This window comes from Sinocyclocheilus anshuiensis, unplaced genomic scaffold (genome assembly GCF_001515605.1).
Source record: "Sinocyclocheilus anshuiensis isolate Anshui unplaced genomic scaffold, SAMN03320099.WGS_v1.1 scaffold670, whole genome shotgun sequence".
Classification (NCBI taxonomy): domain Eukaryota; kingdom Metazoa; phylum Chordata; class Actinopteri; order Cypriniformes; family Cyprinidae; genus Sinocyclocheilus; species Sinocyclocheilus anshuiensis.
In genome coordinates this window covers 597,625-618,217 of record NW_015546062.1, presented here as the reverse complement: position 1 = coordinate 618,217, position 20,593 = coordinate 597,625, and the positions used below count along the sequence as shown (strand labels likewise).

The window sequence follows — 20,593 nt, the reverse complement described above, 5'->3', positions numbered from 1 at the left end:
TTATTTCGGTTTTTATTTTTAATTTAAAAAAAAAATGTGTGCAAGATGACAAAAGACTGACGTGTTTAAATATACTATCGTCGTTTAAATTGATAAAATATCACTTTCAGGGTTTCAGAAATAGCCACACGGCGAATATCTTTGTGTGATGTCATATTCCTGCGACGATTTGGATTCTGTGTACATTTAGGATTTTACGAGGTTAGCTTTGCATCTATGCACTTATATCCTTTTAGTATTGTGTTTAAAACTTTCTATCCATTTATCATAGTACGACGGTGAGAGTGCGGATTATTCTTTCCAAAACTAGATCTTTCTCGTAATGCGAGCACGTCGCATACATGACTTTACACGAACAGCAGTATTTGCTTGAGAAGAGCTAACGTAGTGGCGGCTAACGTAATTTATGCGGAATGCGCATCCATTGCGGATGTGGTGCAGAATATATGCGCATTGCTGCGACACAGGTAATTTTGGCCTTTATATTTAAAATATTCCCTTAATTAAACAATTAGTTAAATGTGAATTCAACTATATTATCCATGCATTCTTTGTTTTATTTCTCGCCCTCTCCTCAGTAGCCTCGGATTTTTACTTGTCATTGCCAGATTTAATGTCAATTACGAGAGCTCTAAGATGTCTGCATGTAATGAGTGATACAAATACATAATATCAAACATAAAATATCAGAAGAACATCTCCGAGTTTTGCTTTTGGACTGAAGCCACAGGTTTTGGTTTTCTTGGTCTAACGTTAGTAAGATACAGTAAACAAAAACATCGCAATAATTGCGTAGAATCAGTGTAAATGAACACAAGCCCCTTTCTAAAATGACACGTTAACCTATTACTGTCCCATAGCAAATATCTATTTTCTGTGACTGTGTATTACTGAGCCCATTATTAAGGCTATTCTTGTTAGACAACACAATGAAGCAATGAACGTCTTGCCATGGAACAGCATGGTGGCTCTTCACCCTCCTTGTGAATGGCATGCTGTCCACCAGTCACATTGGTGTGTCTGTAAACCACAACATATCCATGACTGAATACTACGAGGAGGGGGGGTTGCTGTATGAGCACTCGCCTCCCATGCACATCAAAGTGGAGTCTCCAGAGGGGCCCTTTGGATGCGGGGTTTCAGAGGACGGTTTCCCCAGGGAAGATGAAGACTCGGAGGGGAGTTGTGACCACGAGAATGGTGGGTTGCCAAGCAGCCTGCCTTTTAACGTTGTAGTTGTGCATCCTAACATAGTCGCACCTGGAATGTCTTCGGATGAACTCATCCCAATTGAACAAAGTAAGTGTTAGATGGTAGGAAGTCTGTAATAATATGTGATTTTACTTTACTGCTGATAGTACAGTAATAATTGTTATTTTTCCCTTGTTACTAAGGTTTTACAGTTATAGAAATTAAGTACAAGTAAAACATTAAAAATCATGTACACTCACTTAAGATGAAGACTTGGTAGTAGCATAAAGTTTTTCTCAGTAACATCCTAATATTAGACAACTTCTACTTGCAGAATCATGGATGACTGCAAATAGGATGTTTATGGGTCAATGACGTGACACTGTTTTACAGCTTTTACTCTGAACACATTGTTTCAATTTAAAAGACCAAACTTAAAAATGAAATGTCTAGGTAGGTAGTATGATGATTGTTATAGTCTGTCTAATACATTGTAATTGTCAAGATCAGTCAAGTGTTTTTCTTCTTATTTTAATAATCCTGATATTTTTGGTATAAAAAATATATGATATGAAAATATGAAACTGCATCATAAAATACTTTTTGAAAATGATGTGTACACCTTTTTTTTTAATGACCTTTTCTAAAACAAAATGTCTTGAACAAGACATTTAAATAATAAATTAGTAATGTTTTTTTTTACCACCATTAATACAAAAATTACATTTTATAAAAATGTTATATTTGCATTTTTAAGTAGAATTTTAAATATTAAAAAAAAAAATTTCCCTCCAAAAATGAAACCACCATGAATACAGAAATGACATTTACTACAAACTTGGTGTTTTGAACTAATTTAAAATTATTTATCCTTTTTATCATCCCAGATATTTTTATCTGTCATTGACCCTTGAAAATTGTCTGTAGTAACACACTTCTGCTTGATGCTGCATTCATGCTGCTAGATGTCAGTATTAGTCCAAAAGACCATTAGTGCCATATTAACCAGTGCAACAAAAGCCAACAAAAAATTATTTGGTGTGCCTTTGAATAGAAATACAAAACCTTGTTTTGTGTTAAATGAAAATTTGCCTTTTATTTAAAGACAGGGGTGTGCCTTCAGCATTAACCGCAGGTGGTGTTGGAAAAAGGAAGAGTCGCTTTAGCGGGGCAGAGCTGGAGGTGTTGGTATCAGAGGTGACCCGTTGTGAGGGAGAGCTGTTCGGTCCAGCAGGGAGGCTCCGGCGCCGAGAAAGAGAGCGCATTTGGGCTGGGATTCTTGAGCGTGTCAATGCTGTGTCTAGAGTACCTCGGACTCTAAGAGAAGTGAAGAAACGCTGGGATGACCTGAAAAGACGTAACGGTGGTAGACTGGCCGACGCAAGGCACCGCACCTGCTACCTGCCATCAAGCAGAGGGGCTGCGATTTTGGGAAGGCCGACCCAAGTCAGTCCCAGGCTCCAGCAATCTCGTCAAAAGCAGAGCACCAGAGGAAAAGCCAGTTTCACATGTTTGTCAGACACTGATCCAGGTAACTTTTTACTGTAGGGGGGTTGATCCTACAAATCTGATTCTACAATAAAGTCCGAGAATATTTATTTAAAGTTTATGTATATGTTATTACTGTTTCAGTTGTAGTTGGAGATAGCTCTGAAAGAGATGGTTTCGAAAAAGAGGATGAAGCTGGTGAGCAAGAGGGTGAAGATGGAGATGATTGTGAGGGTGTGGAGAACAGCATGGAGGATAAACTGGGTTTGGGCTTGGGTCTGGGAATAGTACCACCTCCAACATCAGAACGCTGGCTACCTCCTTCACCACTATACAGTGCCCCATTCCTCAACGGGACTCCTCAGCCAAGCCCAGAACCATCTTTAGGAACCCACCAGGGTCCGCTGGAGCCCCCTCCACCATGCACTTCCTGGCTGGAAGATGAACTTCGTGGACTGGGAGAAGCAGCCATGCAGCTTGGAGATCGCATGGAGCAGAACCTGCGTGAGTTTGGAGAAGGTTTTAGAAGTGATATGCGGACGCTTGTGGCTTCGCAAGAGGCTCTTACAAATAGCTTGCAGCAGAATAATGTACTTTTGCAACGTCTGTTGGGTCTACTTGAGATGCAGCATCAGCCGCCTCAGCAACAAATTCCACAACAGCAACTACAGCAACAGCAACAACAATTACAGCAACCTGCACAGCATCAACAGCAACAGGAACCTCCACAACAGCAGCCTTATGAACAACTGTTATTGCCACAGGAGCAGCCACAGCTAGAGCAGCAAATCACAGCAACTGTTCCACCTCTACCACCACCTCCAGATATTTTAGATGGTACTCGGCACACTGAACCACCGAATGACATGAATGGAGTAACTCAACAGCCACGCCGTGGAAGAACAGTAGACCTCAGACGAAGACGCAGACGTTGATATTGCCGTGAGATGTGGACAATTGAACTGTATTCAGTTACAGTAAATGTATTTATTTAAGCAATGTTTTATAAGGTTAACTAGTCGCAGATTGTGCCATGTCATATTGCAGCCACCCTTTGTTATGCCTGTCACAGATATATAATAAATTGTATAATATGTACACCAAAAAGCTCAAAGCTATATCTAAATTGACTTCTGGACTCTTGTTGCTGTTAGTAAATTACTGACATTTTATGGATCTGCTTGCTTAAGTTCATATATAATAATTGCAAGTTTAGAAAAAAAAATCCTCTAGGCAGGCTTAAAAACTCTTCAGTATTCATACTGTGGCAAGATAAACATCATTCATTTTTATTTTTTAATTGAGGCACTGAATATCAGTGCAAAATGACATTTTACTTTTGCTACTATCACTGTTTAAGAAAATACATCCAAATGCTGTTTAAGGGACATTATATTGCATAGAATCTCTCCAGTTCCATGGAAATAAATGCATTTATCAGAATTGCTGACTAATGTAGAGATCTAAGGTCTCCTGGTCACTCTGCATGCAATGCAATATACTATTTTGCAAACTTTTCACCATGTTAACAAAAATCACTTGTACTTGGAAAAAATGTCTGCCTATGAACAAGTTTTAATAAAAGCAATCAATACATTTATCTTTTTTTATTATTATTATTATCACAGGAAATGCACACACACCTGTTTTCAACATTGATAATAGGAATTTTGTTTTGTCCACCAAAGCAGAATATTAAAAATTTCTGAAGAATAATTTGACACATATTTCATCACAGGAATATGAAAATATATAGTAGAACAGTTGCTTTAAATCGTAGTAATATTTAATAATTTTATCTTTTAATGCAGCCTTGGTTCCCGGATGCATGTTAATTACTTTGGTTTTTAGATTTATATTTTATTTAAAGATTATCTACACAAAAAGTCGTACATACATACGCTAAATACCTGACTGACCATGGTTATCAATAAAACTGCTAAGTCTATAAAACTTAGTAAGTAATTCTAAAACGCAAATAAGCCGCTAAATCCGAGCCATCAACTTTTATCGAAAGGTGTCGCTTTAAATGTAGTCGCAGGGGGCGCATGTGACGTAGCACACGCTTCCAATCAATCGTTGGCTTCCACGTTTTTAGGGGTGGAGAGAAAAGAGAAAAATATGTGAAAAATGGCTACCGTGCAGTCTGAATCCGAACAACCATTAGAAGAGAAACTCATTAACGGTACACTCGGTGAAAACAAACCTGAACTACAACCTGTTTCAGCTACAGTAGCCGATTGTGACGCGGAGGTTTGTGCACAAGAAAGCGACGTAAAGGGAACGACTGACCCTGGTGTTCCGTCTTCACCAGCAAGTGAAAATTCACCTCCACATGGCGTTGCTATTTCACCACGCAACAAAGATGCATCAGGAATGTCCTGTAATGCTAAATCTAAGGAGGACGAGCTGCCTCTGAATGATAACAAAGATCTCGTTTCAGCTGAGCCCGGAACGGACTGCGATGTGATATCGGATCGTTTGCACAATGAAAACCTCGGTAAGTACCTTTGCATCACGGGCAGACGGTAAAGGGCACGCGCCGCTTTCTTGAACATCGCATAGACTTGTGCAATTTCACACATATATTTAGACGTGGAAAGAGCATGCAGAAACTCTTGGAGCGGTTTTTTCTTCCTGACAGCAATTATTTTCTCTGGCCTGTTTTAACCCAATCAGAAACACAACTGCTTGTTTAAACATTTTCATGCGTGAAGATCTAGACTCGTTTTAGATGTTTTAATTAGTAAGAATTGCATACAACAATTTATATATATATACATACATACATACATATATAAAATGTAGAAATTTTGGATAGATATATTCAAGGCAGTTGTTACATACTTGGCACTGTCACCCATTCAGAATGTACTTTTTTTTTTTTCTTTTTTTTTTTTCAAAGCACAGAGTGCAACAGTCTGGTTCCTGAAGTAAAAATCACATTAATTTACTCCATAGTGGAGTTGACTTAGAAACTTTTAAAGAGACATACTTTGAGCTACAAGGTTGTTAATTATAGGTATATGGCATATAATTAATTGTTTATACTTTAAGCCATCAGTCTGCTTTTTTAAACTTGGTTTGAAATAAGTGTTCAATAGTGGAATTCCTGGTGAAAAAACAATAAACGACATTGATTCTACAGAGAAATCTCCACCAATAAGAGAATCATAACAAACAAATCAGCCAAAAAAACAATAGCGCTCAGCCACTCCCAAGAAGCACTGGACTTGGAGTCAGGTCCCCCTACAATTTCTAACTACTTAAATATTTGTTTGCATAATTAAAAAAAAAAGTTCTATCTAGCTATCTATCTATCTATGATCAAAACGTTTTAGATTGCTCCATCATTTGTAGGGATATGCCGGTATCAAATTTTCATGTTGCGGTTAATTGCTAATGCTTTTATCACGGTATACGGTTTTATCACGATATTGAACTTTCGTTTAAAAAAGTGCTGTCATAATAGAGTATAACAGGTTTAATAACTTTTTTTCTTATAACAAAAATAACTGAACATTTAAATGCAATAAGGCAATACAGAAAAATGTATAAAGTTAAAAGTTTTACACAGATTAAAGTGCAAAAGAACTATAAAGACCAATAGGTATCACTTTACAATAAGACCTCATTAGTTAACCTTAGTTAATGCATTAACAATACCGTGCATATTCATTACCGTGATATATCGCATTACCGAATACCGGCACAAGTCTAATCATTTGTTTTATGATTGTGTCATTTGTAATGCTTAATGAGGTTGTAGTTCTTTATCTTATTAAAGCCATTAAGTACACAGTCTCGTACCTTGTACTGGTTGGTTTGATTCATTGCTTATAACTCCTAGCAGTTACTTTTAAAAAATACCTATGCGGAAATGAACGAGAAAAGTTTGTCTGGAATAGGGCTGCACGATAAATCGCATGCGGGATATTTTGCGCAGCTCGTCAGTGAACAACGGCTCTGTGTAGTTAATGCTGCTCCATGTGAAAGCACGCACGTGCTGGAGATTTACCTCTGATTACAGAGGGTACCACTGGGTACATCGTGCAGCCCTAGTCTGGAACCAGGGCCACTGAAAAAATGGGCAAATGAATTCAGGGTGAATGGTAATAATGACACATTGTACAACCAGGTCACATGATTTAGCCATTAATGGTGCTTTTCCACTGCATGACATGTGAATAATCCCGCTCACTCTAAAGTGGTACTGAACTGCAGCGGAAACGCAAACCATGCCGTACTGTGCCGTGCCGAGTCGTACCACGCAGTGGAAAAGCGCCATAAGTGGTAAGGCATGGAGAATGAAATGGACAGAGATAGACACATACGATAGGGTACTGATGAAGTGAACATTTGTATGACTGTTTTGAAAGCAGAAATAGGGGACATTGGTGCCAGATGTCATACAGCTATCTCAGTAACAGCTTTTGAGTCAAATGTTCAGTTACACAAATGTTTGTTTTCTCTATCAGTGCTTTTGTAGGTTTCAAGAATTTAGATTTTAAACTTCAAATTTATTTTTTCTCAAGTTTTTAAACTTAAGAGTGATTTTCTTGCATTTGTCCATCAAAGTAAAATTCCAGCTTCATCTTATTTTATCTACAGATGCTCTATAGCAGAGTGAAAACCGCTAATTTATACAGTATATTAATTACAATATTTGTTGGTCAAAACAGTAGTTTGATATGTTTGTTTTTACCTTTTACAATTTTTACTGTTTTATGATTTTTTTATAATAATCATTGCACTGTTTAAAAATAGCTGAAAAGCCTCTAATAGTTTATTAAACGGGTCATATGATGCGATTTCAATTTTTCCTTTCTCTTTGAAGTGTTACAAGCTCTTGGTGCATAAAGAAGATCTGTAAAGTTGCTAAGACTAAAGTCTCAAATCCAAAGAGACTGTTCTGACTCTCAGACTGTAAGTAAGTTTTTTTGTATATATAAAGGATTTGCCACTGACGATTCAAACTCGAGTTTTGAGCAGTGTAGAGTAGCGCTTGTTGTTTGTCATTTCTCCGATCACAAATGCAGACATGGTTTTATGTTTACGCGGTGCAATGCAACGTGTAAAAAGACAGTATAAGTTATTATAATCAGTAATTATGTCCCCACTGGATGCAACAAATGCCTTGTTTATAATGGGTTTTAATGTTTTTGTCTCGTCGCTCCGGCCGGACAGATTATCACAGTATGGTAGGGGCGTAACATTTCTGTCACACGCTTGAGGTATTCGGCCAATCACAACGCACTGGATAGCTGGCCAATCAGAGCACACCTGGCTTTTCAGACAGATGAGCTTTGTAAAAATCGACGCGTTTCAGAAAGGCGGGGCATAGAGGAGAAATAATAATGTACAGTATGTGGAAAATAATGTGTTTTTTAACCTTAAACCGCATAAACACATTTCATTACACCAAATACACAAAATAATGTTCTTTTTAGCAACATCATATGACCCCTTTAAGTATGCTCTCACAAAAAGAGAGTCTGTTAACTGTAGCTTTTTCTGGGCAGTAATGGTGGTAGTATTTAATACCTTTTTGTTGCCAACATGTCAAGCTTTTCAACATTCTTTAGATGAAATACAGTACACCTTTTAAACAACTGACATAATCTAAACCGTTTATTACAATTATAAATCTGAATGACTGCTACCTATTGGGTACATTGGAAATGACTTATTATCTAATGTTTTTCTTGCTATCACTCTACAGGGCAAGCAACCGACAAAGAAGAAACAGCGGACAAAACTACAGAAAATGTCAGCAAAGAGTCAAAGCATACCAGAGAAGAAGAACACCCACCACAACAAGATGAAGATTCGACCAATATAAGTGAAGTAGCAAAGTCTCATGACGATGCAACGCAAAGCACAGAAGAGAAGATAGGAGAAGCAGGAGATCCCAAAAGCATGGAGAAGGTTAAGGGCAACACAGAAGAGAAAGAAAGAGAAGATCCTAAAAGCATGGAGAAGGTTAAGGACAACACAGAAGAGAAGGAAGGAGAAGATGATCCCAAAAGTGTGGAGAAGGTTAAGGACAACACAGAAGAGAAGGAAGGAGAAGATGATCCCAAAAGTGTGGAGAAGGTTAAGGACAACACAGAAGAGAAGGAAGGAGAAGATCCCAAAAGCGTGGAGAAGGTTAAGGACAACACAGAAGAGAAGGAAGGAGAAGATAAATCTAAGAGTGATGGGACAGGCATAGTTGTCAAGCGAAGGAAAAGCCGACTGGAATGCAATGAATGTGGTAAAAAGTTCACTCGTCGGGAAACATACAACCTGCATCGACACTTTCACATGCACCAAGATGAGCAGGCTTCCCTTGTTTGTAAAGAATGTGGCATTACTTTTCAGCATCGAAGTGACCTCATCAAACACCGCAGTATTCATAAAGAAAACAGCCAACCAAGCCTGTCACATTCGAAACGCTCTGAGAGGATATACAAGGAACGGAGGAAATTTCAGTGTGAGCATTGCGGTATGTGTTTCTCGACAATGATGCGATTAAGGCTTCATGTTTGTGAACAGAATGTGGAAAAACCTTTTCGCTGCCCTCTGTGCCGCAAAGAGTTCCAGTACAGGGTGTCCATCAATGCTCACATGCAGAGTCACTCATTAGACAGTCCTTATCGGTGCCAGGTGTGCAACAAAGGCTTTCAGAGTTTAGTGACGTTGCATATCCACCAACGGTCCCACGCTGCGCTGAAGCCATATGAGTGTCCAGATTGTAGTATGGTCTTCAAGCATCGCTACGTCATGGAGGACCATCGACGCAGGCACACTGAAGAAAGAGCACACCTATGCAAAATCTGTGGGAAGAACTTCAAATACAGCAGCCTTTTGCAGCAGCACCAGTATCTCCACACAGGCCAAAAGCCTTACCACTGTTCATACTGTGGAAAAGCGTTTGCTTTTGCACAAAACATGCGAGCACATTGTCGGCAACACAAAAAGATCTCAGCTAGGTCTGAGGCATGTATTACAAACCATAACGCATCTCTTGTTAGGCAAGGAGGTAAAGAGAAAACAAATGTTGAGCAGCAGCGCAACTGTCCTCTGTGCCCTCAAATTTTTTATGCAGCATCTGATTTAAGAGCACACATGTTAATCCATGAGGCAGAGTATGAAAGGATGAGTAACGGCAAAAGATTCGATAAGGTCTATGCCTGCCAGTATTGTCCTCTTAAATTCCAGTCAGAATCCATCCTGCAATCCCATTCACAAACACATATGACTAACATTATGGGTTTAAACACAACACGTATCACAAATCAGGTTAAAGCGGTTCTTGAAAAGCAGGATGATGTTGGTATGGACGAGGCAGATATTGACAGTATGTCGGGAGTAGGGGGATTAGAGGACCAGACCGAGAAGAAAACGTTCAGGTGTCGAGACTGTGGAAAGTGCTTTCGTTACCGATCAGTGTTAGAGCTTCACATGCGCATACACAACAAGGGTTATCAGTGTCAAGTGTGTAAAAAGTCCTTCAGATTTAGTAGCTATTTGCAGCAGCATTCAATTATCCACACCGGGAAGAAGCCATACAAGTGCCCGGACTGTGGTAAGGATTTTGCATTTCATCACAACATGAAAACACACCAGCGGCTGCATCAACAAAAGCCGTTTCGCTGCACACAGTGCCGTAAGGGTTACAGTGATGAGAGCCAGCTTCAGCGGCACATGCTTTCCCATACAGGTGAGAAGCCTTACAAGTGTCATATGTGTGACAAGAGCTTTGCTTTAGCCTACTTGCTTCGAGACCATCTAAACACTCATACAGGGGAGAGACCCCATCGATGCCAGGAGTGCCATAAATCATTTCCTTGGCTTAGCAGTCTGCTCGTGCATCAAAAGATTCATATGCGTAAACGGCAAGGTCAGAGTCACGGTTATCCACTGTCCATACATTCTCAAAGAGGCAGAGTAAGTACCAGCAGGAGAGGTAGGCCAAGGTTAGATCGAGACAACAGAAGGACGGCGCCTCTACCTAGTAGAATCATGCCAGAAATACTGTTGCCAAATGTGATTCCACACCAATCCTGTAGCTTCGATGCAAATAGACATCAACGCATGCAGCTTAGATCGCAGCACTTGCACACTACAAGTCATTCCCAGCAGATTCATTTGCAGCAAGAATGGCAGCTACAAATGGCGCCTTTATCAGAAGAACTGCTGCACTCTCAAAAGCCTACAAATTTATTGGAAGGCCAGCCAAGCAATGCAGTGCAGATGCAGTGGCCAGGAAGTCACCTTAAGACGATCTTGCCTAAATGTGATGGTCTCCCAGATCTCATGCACCAGCAGCAACCTTCTCAAGCAAATGTACCGATGTCAGCACAATCTAATCATTACTCGGAGATAAGCATATCTGAAACAGAGCAAAAAGGCAAGCATTCACAACACCACATGGACAGGCCTTCACTTCTGGATGGAAAAAGGCAATCACCGAGAGCAATTCAAGACCCGCAGCAGTCGCAGTGGCCAGTACTCTGTGATTCGGTGCAAACAGCTAAACCAGAGCTGTTCAATAATTCATCAGAAGATGGCAATGTAACTGTTGACTTAGAAGCACCAACCAACAAGGAATCTGATAAACTCACTCATGATTTGCAAATGCCAAATTCCTCTGGTCTGGCTAAAACAGAGATGGGTCCGACTGGTGGTATAGTCCTACCCGCTGGTGCTTCCGGTCTACCGAATACCACTCCATGGGGTATGAAAACATCTTTAGAAATGTCTACATCTGTGGGCTTGCAAGAAATACCTGGAGAGTCATTAGAGAAGCAGCAAAACAGACTAATACAGCACTTGCCTCAGCAAATGCAGGTTCCGCAACAGCTTCTTCAACAACAGCTTCATCAGCCACAGCTCCAGCAACAGACTCAGATACCTCCTACTTGGGTTAGTGCAACTCCCCCAAACCAGTTGGGATCTGTGAACATCCCGTACGCTCCAGCTCGTTTTCCCCTTGGGGACAGACCTCCGATGTGGGGGTTTCAGGCTGCTCCAGTTGTTTCCCAGACCCTTGTAAATGGACCAGTTCAACAAGGCCACATCCAGGCACAACAGCACGTAGCTCTGATTTCTGGCCAACAGATTCCTCTAAATCAGCCGTCATCTTTTATCTCGCCACCTTTTCCTCCACCAGCTCTAAATATACCTGCTCCACATCCAATACATTCTGTTGGAAGGCAACTTCCAGGCCCGTTACCACAAGGCATCTTCTTTACCTCACAGGGCACCATAAATGAGTTGCCAATCATTTCACAAGTAACAAACTTACCTCAGTTAGCCCAACAAACTGAGCTGCACAACATGGGCAATAAAATGCCTTTTGCCCCAGATCACCTGTTTCAGTGCATGATATGTGGTTGCTCTTTGCCTGGAGAACTAGAATTACAGATGCATTATATGCAACATGCACAGCTAGATGTCTGAGTTTGATTTTATAAATGATATACTTAAACAACAATAGCTCAGTTTTGACTGTCTCTTTGCTTTTTTTATTGTACATTGCTGTTAAGCTGCTGAAGTGTGTTGAAGATTTAAAATGTGTTAATGTTTTTATTCAGTTATTAAATTTTCGCGCTGAACATGTATCCTAGTTTCATGTGTTTTGTTACCCCCATACAATAAACACACAAACCAAATTAACAAGTAAATAAAATATTTTAAAATAAAGTATTTTATAAAGAACTGCAGTGTTATTTAAATTTAAAGTCAAGTTGCTGAAATTATAGCCTACATTGTCTTATGGTCATTTACAAGTAATATGATGGTGTTCAAATATGTTTGCAGACTCTTAAAGAGTGTCAGTGGTTTTAAGAGTTAATGAGCATTGCTACTCCATTAAACATGTTAATAATGTGCACTTTATTGTGTTTGTAAATAGTGGAGGTAATACAATGCGAAGTTTATGAGTTTATATGCATTTTGTACTAGATTTAAAATCAAGTAATTGGCTTTTCATGGTGTATGTGCAATATAAAACTTTCTGAAAGGCTGTAATTATTTTTTTCCCTCAGTGTCTCTTTGACAATTATTATTTGTTATTATAATAATAATTTGACATTTCCAGAGGTCAAAAGTCAATAAAAGAAACACAAATAAAAACTGATTTGAGGATGTATGTGAACTGCTTTTATTCACGTTTCATAAAGTAATCCATAAAGTAGTCCAGTTATTTACATGTATGTAAACACATAATCATATAATCTATGATCTCGTGTGTGTGACACACATGCACATGTATTACCAGAAACAGGCTACATCAGGGCTGCCCAAACTCGGTCCTGGCGGTCCGGTGTCCTGCAGAGTTTAGCTCCAGCTTGCCTCAACACCTGCCGGAAGTTTCTAGTATGCCTAGTAAGAGCTTGATAAGCTGCTTCAGGTGTGTTTGATTAGGGTTGGGGCTAAACTCTGCAGGACACCGGACCTCCAGGACTGAGTTTGGGCACCCCTGGGCTACATCCTGCCAGGTTGAGCCACATTCAATCTCAGAACGTTTTTGTCTTGTTGTTGACACTTGCATACAAACTACTAGGCATCTTTACACGGCAAAGGAGGCACAGAAACCAAATCTGAAGCTGCATAATACCACGAAAATTTGCATTTACACAGACCGTTTGATGCTGTTCTGAAGCGGCATAAATGCATTTACACAGGAATTAAAATTGTGGGGAAATATAAACTTTAAAATAACTACAATTTTAAAATTAGTTTTAACAAAAACAAATGCTATATAAAAAAATAACAAATAATATAAAACACGAAATAAATAAAAACACGACATTTTAAATTGTAACGACATTAAATTTAAATTTCCTGCGCGTGCTGCAGTGTATCGTGCTTTGGACGGTTTGTCACAATGTTAGCATCTGTGGTATTGACAGTTATTTTCTTTTTCTTAACAAAATTGTTACAATTGGGAAAAACACTTAAAAGAAGTTACGAATTACTGCATCGGGAACATCGCCACATGATTAAAAGAGGCCGAAATCTGTTTCAAAGAGCCGGGAAGTCACTCAGGCGCAGACACAACAAACGAAAATTGATAGGCCTACTAGCGTTAGCTTTCCAGGGGAGACAGCAGATGTCGCCAGCCCGTCGTGTGTGGGTGAAATGTCGTCCACAAGACTGGGTTAAGCATTTTAGGATGAGTCAAGATACTTTTATGTACTTTGCTAATGAACTCAAACCAGCTCTACAAAAGCAGGTTACAAACTGGCGAAAGCCAATTGATTACAGTCGATGACTTGCCGCTGTGATTTGGTGGTTTGCTACACCCTGTGAGTAGGCTACAGGACTGTGGCTGAATTGTTCGGCATCGGCGTGGCGACATTGTGTAAACTCATTCGTGAAGTTTGCCGTGGAATTCAACGATTAATGCTTAGAAAATACATTCATCTTCCATATGGCCCTGAACTTGAACACACATGATCTAGTTTTGCCAGTCGAGGAATGCCTTTTTGCATGGGCGCTATTGACGGTACACACATCCCAATCATATCACCGAGAGAAATTCCCCGCAGACTATCATAATCGCAAAGGATGGCATTCAATAATCCTACAAGGCGTAGTAGATCACAAAATGCAGCAAGTAACTATACAGACCGTTTTCTTTCCTTTGGTTAATTAATTATTTAGGCTAAGAATCACAATTTGCTGCATTTTGTTTATAGTTTCACAGATGTCTACGTTGGGTGGCCTGGAAGGACACATGATGCTATTGGCAAATTCCGATATTTATTGTCTTGCTGAGCATCGACAGGGTGGTTATCTTTACGGAAGAGAGGTGAGAGAAGTGCTTGTAAAATAGTCTGTGACGATTTGGGAACTAGAGGCTAGAATGGAACACACATTATCTGTCTTAATTATTTGCTAGAATTATTTATATTTAATTATATTCATGTTTCATAGCACATAAATTTTCTTTCCTGTAATTCCTCTACACTGTAATAGTCAAACAACAACGTTGAACATTGAACCATCCATTAAATACTATATTATTTTTTATTTATTTATTTGTTTGCTTTAGCACTCAGGGCACATTAATGGCTTGGAGATTCCTCTATGTAATCAGTGACCCGGACTATCCCTTGAAAAAATGGCTAATCAAAGTCTTCCCTAACAGTGTTACACTCAGCCAAGAAAAGCAACACTTCAACCATCGGTTGAGCTCGGCAAGGATAGTTGTGGAGAACTAATTTGGACACCTTAACGGAAGGTAGAGATGCTTACTGAGAGAAATGACATTAACATTAACACTGTGTCAGATGTAGTGCTAGCCTGCTGCGTTCTGCATAATTTCTCTGAATTCCACCGTGAGCAATACCTGGACAACTGGGACTGTCCCCAAGAATGCGTGGAAAGACCTGTTGTTGACAACAGGGATGACAGTGCATCTGCTGTTTCCATTCGCGATGCCTTGCTGACCATTGTTTCCAGGAACTAGTTGCTGTATTCATGTAAACTTTAAAACTTTAAACGTTTGCACCAAAAATTGTAAACATGTAGCATTAATGAATACAGCGAAAATATGTAAAAATGTAATTGTTATATTTGTTTTGTTCTGTTACATTTTTTTATATATAAAACAGATTAATACAGACAATAGAACAGACTCTATTAATCTATCTATTAATCTATTAACTACAATAGAACAGAAGTCTGAAAAATGTAACAAACAGGCTACTACAAATATGTGGTTTTAGTCACAGAACAATAAATAATACAGAAAAATAATTTCAACATTCTGTATATATAAATACACTATAAATACATAATTTTTAAACTATTAAATAAATTAATTCAAACATTCATTTGTTGATGAACAGTACTCATTTTTTTCATGCTTTACCATTTCAGGCTTCAGAACTTAAAGTTATACTGGATTAAAACATTGAAATGAGAATATGCATAAATCAAGTCAAATATCTGCATTACAAACATGCCTAGTCACCCAAAACTGAAAAATCTGACATCATTTACTCACCCTCGTGTTGTTTCAAATTCTGTATCCAAAGTCATGCAGCTTTGTACTACATACAGCGGGTAAAATAAGTATTGAACACATCAACATTTTTCTCAGTAAATATATTTCTAAAGGTGCTGTTGACATGACATTTTCACCAGATGTCGGTAACAATCCAAGTAATACATACAAAGAAAGCAAAACAAATAAGTTCAGAAATTAAGTTCTGTGTAATAAAGTAGAATGACACAGGGAAAAAGTATTGAACACATGAAGAAAGGGAGGTGCAAAAAGGCATGGAAAGCCAAGACACCAGCTGAAATCTATCAGTAATTAGAAAGCAATCCTGCCCCTCGTCAGTGGAAATTAATATTAGCTGCTTCAGTCGCAACTGATGGCCTATAAAAAGGTGTCTCATGACCAACGTGTCACACAAGAAACATTTCATGATGGGTAAAAGCAAAGAGCTTTCTCAAGACCTTTGCAACCTTATTGCAAAACGTGCTGATGGCATTGGTTACAGAAGGATTTCTATACTTCTGAATGTTCCAGTGAGCACTGTTGGGGCCATAATCCGGAAGTGGAAAGAACATCATTTCACCATAAACTGGCCACAACCAGGAGCTCCTCGCAAGATTTCTGACAGAGGAGTGAAAAGAATTATCAGAAAAGCCAAGACACCAGCTGAAATCTATCAGTAATTAGAAAGCAATCCTGCCCCTCGTCAGTGGAAATTAATATTAGCTGCTTCAGTCGCAACTGATGGCCTATAAAAAGGTGTCTCATGACCAACGTGTCACACAAGAAACATTTCATGATGGGTAAAAGCAAAGAGCTCTCTCAAGACCTTCACAACCTTATTGTTGCAAACCATACTGATGGCATTGGTTACAGAAGCATTTCTATACTTCTGAATGTTCCAGTGAGCACTGTTGGGGCCATAATCCGGTAGTGGAAAGAACATAATTTCACCATAAATAAGTAATGCACTCAACCGCCGTGGCCTGTATGTACGCTCACCACGCAAGGCTCTATTGCTGAAGAAAAAGCATGTTGAAGCTCGTTTAAAAGTTTGCTGCACAACATTTAGACAAGCCTGTGAAATACTGGGAGAATATACTGGTAAAAATTTTATAGCCTGAATGCACTGTAAGTCGCTCTGGATAATGCATAAATTATTATTAATTATTATTATTATTATTATATAGTCTGGTCAGATGATACAAAAATGTTACTCTTTGGATGCCATAATACACACCATGTTTAGAGGTCAAATGGCACTGCACATCACCCCAAAACATCATGGTGTAGCACTGGCAAAATTCATATAATTTAAGGAAGGATGAATGGAAAAATGTACCGAGACATTCTTGATAAAAATCTGCTGCCATCTACCAGGATGATGAAGATGAAATGAGGGTGGACATTCCAGTGAGACAATGATCCCAAACACACAGCCAAGGAAACTCATTTGGTTTCAGAGAAAGAAAGTAAAGCTGCTAGAATGGCCCAGCCAATCACCTGACTTAAATCCAATAGAAAATCTATGGAAAGAACTAAAGATTAGAGTTCATAGAAGAGGCCCATGGAACCTTCAAGATTTGAAGACCGTTTGTGTGGAAGAATGGGCCAAAATCACACCTGAGCAATGCATACGACTAGTTTCTCCATACAGGAGGCGTCTTAAAGCTGGCATTACCAACAAAGGCATTTGTTCAATACTTTCCCCTGGGTCATTCCATTTTATTACACAGAACTTAATTTCTGAACTTATTTGTATTGTTTTCTTTGTATGTATGGATTAGTTGGGTTGTTACCGACATCTGGTGAAAATGTCATGTCAACAGCACCTTTAGAAATATATTTACTGAGAAAAATTATGTATTCAATACTTATTTTACCCGCTGTACATGAGGGTGCGCAAATGATGACAGAATTTTCAGTTTTGGGTGACTTGTTCCATAAAACCATCAAGCTTTTATAAGTAGATCATCACCCTTTCATAAGGCTCCTCCTCATCACTATAACTGTGTGGCACTGTGGATGGTGCAGCATCTTGTGAGGCAACATGAACTGATGATGTTCCAGACCTCCATTGGTGAGTAAAGGGCTGGCGAACAGTTGACTTGGCCCTCTGCATTTGCAGCAGTTGGTCCTGTCTGGCAAATAACTTTTCCTCTGACTTGTTGAGGTGATTTAGGAATGCAGCACTCATTGCCTGAGCATGGTCTGCCTTAGACATTTTTCTTTTTTTCGCAGGGGGATGGCTTGTCATTTCTGGTGTGCCTGTAGATGAGAAAAAAAAATTAAGACTGGTTGTAGGCTACTCAAGTTAGATAGGATTTGACTAAACGTCACATGCATAATAAATTATCTTTTTGATTTGAAACACGTTCAGAATCAATGCTGTTTATATAATTAATAATGGGGTTCGTCAAAAGAAAGCACATGGAAATGTTCTCAGCATTCATACATTAATGTATTAAGCTAATGTAATTCAGTGGAAACAACTGAGAATTTCTAATTTTCCCCGATATATGTTTATTTGTCCAGTTGTAAATAAATACAGTTATACAATACAATGAATACACATGGTTTTAGAATAATTTACTTTAGGCCTGCATCGCGCAGATATGCTACATGCTAATATTAACTTGTTGGAGTGACAGTGAAAGAAAATAGTATAATTTTAATCATTTTAAAACTAGCCATTTATGATATATTACTATTTTCATCTTAACATAAGAGTAATGTAAGGATCCACCCGCCAGCCCAAAAAAGCGGAGTCCAGCGGCCTGGTCGAAGGTTTAATGCGTATTTGGTCTATTACTTGCACTTTTGAATTTATCCGGATTTAGTTTAAATTTTAGTCTAGCTCTGTGTTCAATCTGACTCCAATTTCAAGTGATCATTAAATTTAGGCAATATTTCTAATTAAAAGCTGATCACAGATATCGATTGTATATTAATTTAGATATTTGAGTATTCTAGAAAGCCCATACATTCAATTATTCGTTCATTAGGGACCAGGTATCGCACAGGAATTGCACTCGGCCGATAGTGAACCCATGGACACAAACTCGTCAGTTCTAAACTTACTCCGAGGATGCAGAGTGGTTATTATACCTTTAAGTGAGCTGCACCCTGTATGCTCATAACAAAAAGTGTATTTTCTCCTATAACCACAAGAGCTACACAGTGTTAAGCCAGTGACAGTCAGAAATCAGAAGCCCCTAATGGTGTTCCCCATGGTTCATCCATTGGTGCTTCTGTGTGATGATCTGTCCTGAACGCAGATTTGCGGAAATACCACTACACATTAATCTACTTGAAAAATTCAGAAGAGATCAGAATACATCAAATATAACAATTTATTATTAGTCAGGTAAAATTGTATCATGCCAATTACATAATGAAACAATTAGAAGCCAATTTAGAAAGGATAATGCAATTGTGAATCACACTGTAACCGTGTGGCAACCCCACTCCTGTACATAGACACTGTAGCAAAATGTGAAACAGCCAAGTGTTCCACGCAGGAGACTACAAATTTAACATAGTCACACATGTAACAGTTATCCTAATTTAACATAAGACACACGGTCTAAAATGCATAACAAAGCACTCAGGTGTTTTAGAGAATAAACTTAACTAGCCTATGTGCACATGTAGTAGCACAAACAACTATACAGTGTGCTCTATGGGCACAATGTGTTTAACACTATCACATTTTTGAATCATACCTGACAGCAGAGAGACACACAGCAGCGAGAGTTCTGGTGCAGAGCTCCAGAGACTCTCACACACTGCATGGGGGTTTCTGGCTATAGAATCCCAAAGTAGTGTTTTGTCACTTCCCTTATATACCCAAATAAGAAAAACAAAGAAATCTTCAAATCAGTTGTAAAAACATAAAATATCTTTTGGTTTGTTAGGTTCTGTGATCCAGGGTCACACCTGGCTGGAGATAGATAAACATCTCACAGACCCTAAAGGGGAACACTCCCCCTCCTCAGCAGAACACAATTCTACAAAAGTTTTCAATATTTCTTATAATACAAGTGACTACTGTGAAATTGAGACCATTTTACCAATCGCACAAAGACCTTAGAACTATATTAAACATGAAAGGGAAACAACATATTCACAAGATATAACACATGTGGCATATGGATATTCTTGCTTTTGGAGGAGAAGATGTGAGAGTCAGAGGCAGGGAGGGGAGCGGGAGGAAGGGGGTCGTAAATGAGCAATTGGAGAGGTGTTGTTTGCTCTATTTGGAGATCCCTTCCCCAGATCAGTTTTATTGTTTTATTGCATGGCATCTGTCTTGTGTGAGTTCCTGAGTTTTGGCTTCACAAGGAATTAATTTCATAAGGAAATAATTTCACTCCTTTCAGTAATAATAAGAGACTGAAATCAGAAAACTTAGGCCTACTCCTTGTTGGCGGACAAATGTCTTCGTCTCCATCTTCGGTGGCGCTCTCAGTTGGAGATTGCACTCTTCCTTCTGTCTGTGTCAAGCATCCAACAGCATTTTACCGGCAAAGCACAGAGACGATGTCCCCAGATATTATCACACATATCATAAAAAGCAAATGACATTGGCAATCATTCCACTCGTGTTGTTGCAGTCTTTTGTTTTTAGGTAAAAACTTTTCAGACTTTTGAGCTTAGCCGTAACCTGCTTCTTATCTCTCTGCACACCACAAAGTCGAAGTCTCTCAGCAATAGTACAGTACACATTGCTGTCTCTTATAGTTTCATCGATTTGCCGGTTAATTTCTTCCTCTGCTCTTACTAAAAGAAGCTCTTTTACTTCTTTGTCGGACCAGTTGTTTCCCCTATTGGTAGACATTTTTTTTTAAATTAACGTTAGCTAAAACAAATGGAGCTAGCTTACTGTAGGCTACGTGTTTTTGGCTCGAACCA

The 20,593-nt window shown here is 38.9% G+C and overlaps 2 protein-coding genes across 5 annotated transcripts; both read left to right on the top strand.

The window, feature by feature from the left end:
- The first annotated feature begins 167 nt into the window (after positions 1-167).
- Positions 168-4,259, top strand: LOC107699514 (myb-related transcription factor, partner of profilin). Of its 4 annotated transcripts, none has more exons than XM_016500793.1 (4): positions 168-467; positions 582-1,299; positions 2,297-2,722; positions 2,824-4,259. In XM_016500793.1, exons 2-4 carry the CDS (start codon positions 993-995, stop codon positions 3,612-3,614), a joined length of 1,524 nt encoding a protein of 507 aa, XP_016356279.1. In that variant the 5' UTR covers positions 168-467; positions 582-992; the 3' UTR covers positions 3,615-4,259. The 4 variants fall into 4 exon arrangements, with proteins under 4 accessions (XP_016356279.1, XP_016356278.1, XP_016356280.1 ...); XM_016500792.1 differs by having other exon boundaries at positions 579-1,299; XM_016500794.1 differs by having other exon boundaries at positions 168-1,299; positions 2,315-2,722.
- Positions 4,260-4,748: 489 nt separating this feature from the next.
- LOC107699513 (uncharacterized) lies at positions 4,749-12,306 on the top strand. The gene is made up of 2 exons (XM_016500789.1): positions 4,749-5,179; positions 8,402-12,306. Exons 1-2 carry the CDS (start codon positions 4,810-4,812, stop codon positions 12,124-12,126), a joined length of 4,095 nt encoding a protein of 1,364 aa, XP_016356275.1. The 5' UTR covers positions 4,749-4,809; the 3' UTR covers positions 12,127-12,306.
- Positions 12,307-20,593: the final 8,287 nt, after the last annotated feature.

What these genes read in the sequence shown, in the direction of transcription:
- LOC107699514 (XM_016500793.1), top strand. Translation starts at nt 993, where the DNA reads ATGCTGTCCACCAGTCACATTGGTGTGTCTGTAAACCACAACATATCC. An exon ending in ACTCATCCCAATTGAACAAA is followed by an intron (nt 1,300 to 2,296) that starts GTAAGTGTTAGA and finishes TTTTATTTAAAG; the next exon opens with ACAGGGGTGTGCCTTCAGCA. An exon ending in TTTGTCAGACACTGATCCAG is followed by an intron (nt 2,723 to 2,823) that starts GTAACTTTTTAC and finishes TTACTGTTTCAG; the next exon opens with TTGTAGTTGGAGATAGCTCT.
- LOC107699513 (XM_016500789.1), top strand. Translation starts at nt 4,810, where the DNA reads ATGGCTACCGTGCAGTCTGAATCCGAACAACCATTAGAAGAGAAACTC. An exon ending in TTTGCACAATGAAAACCTCG is followed by an intron (nt 5,180 to 8,401) that starts GTAAGTACCTTT and finishes ATCACTCTACAG; the next exon opens with GGCAAGCAACCGACAAAGAA.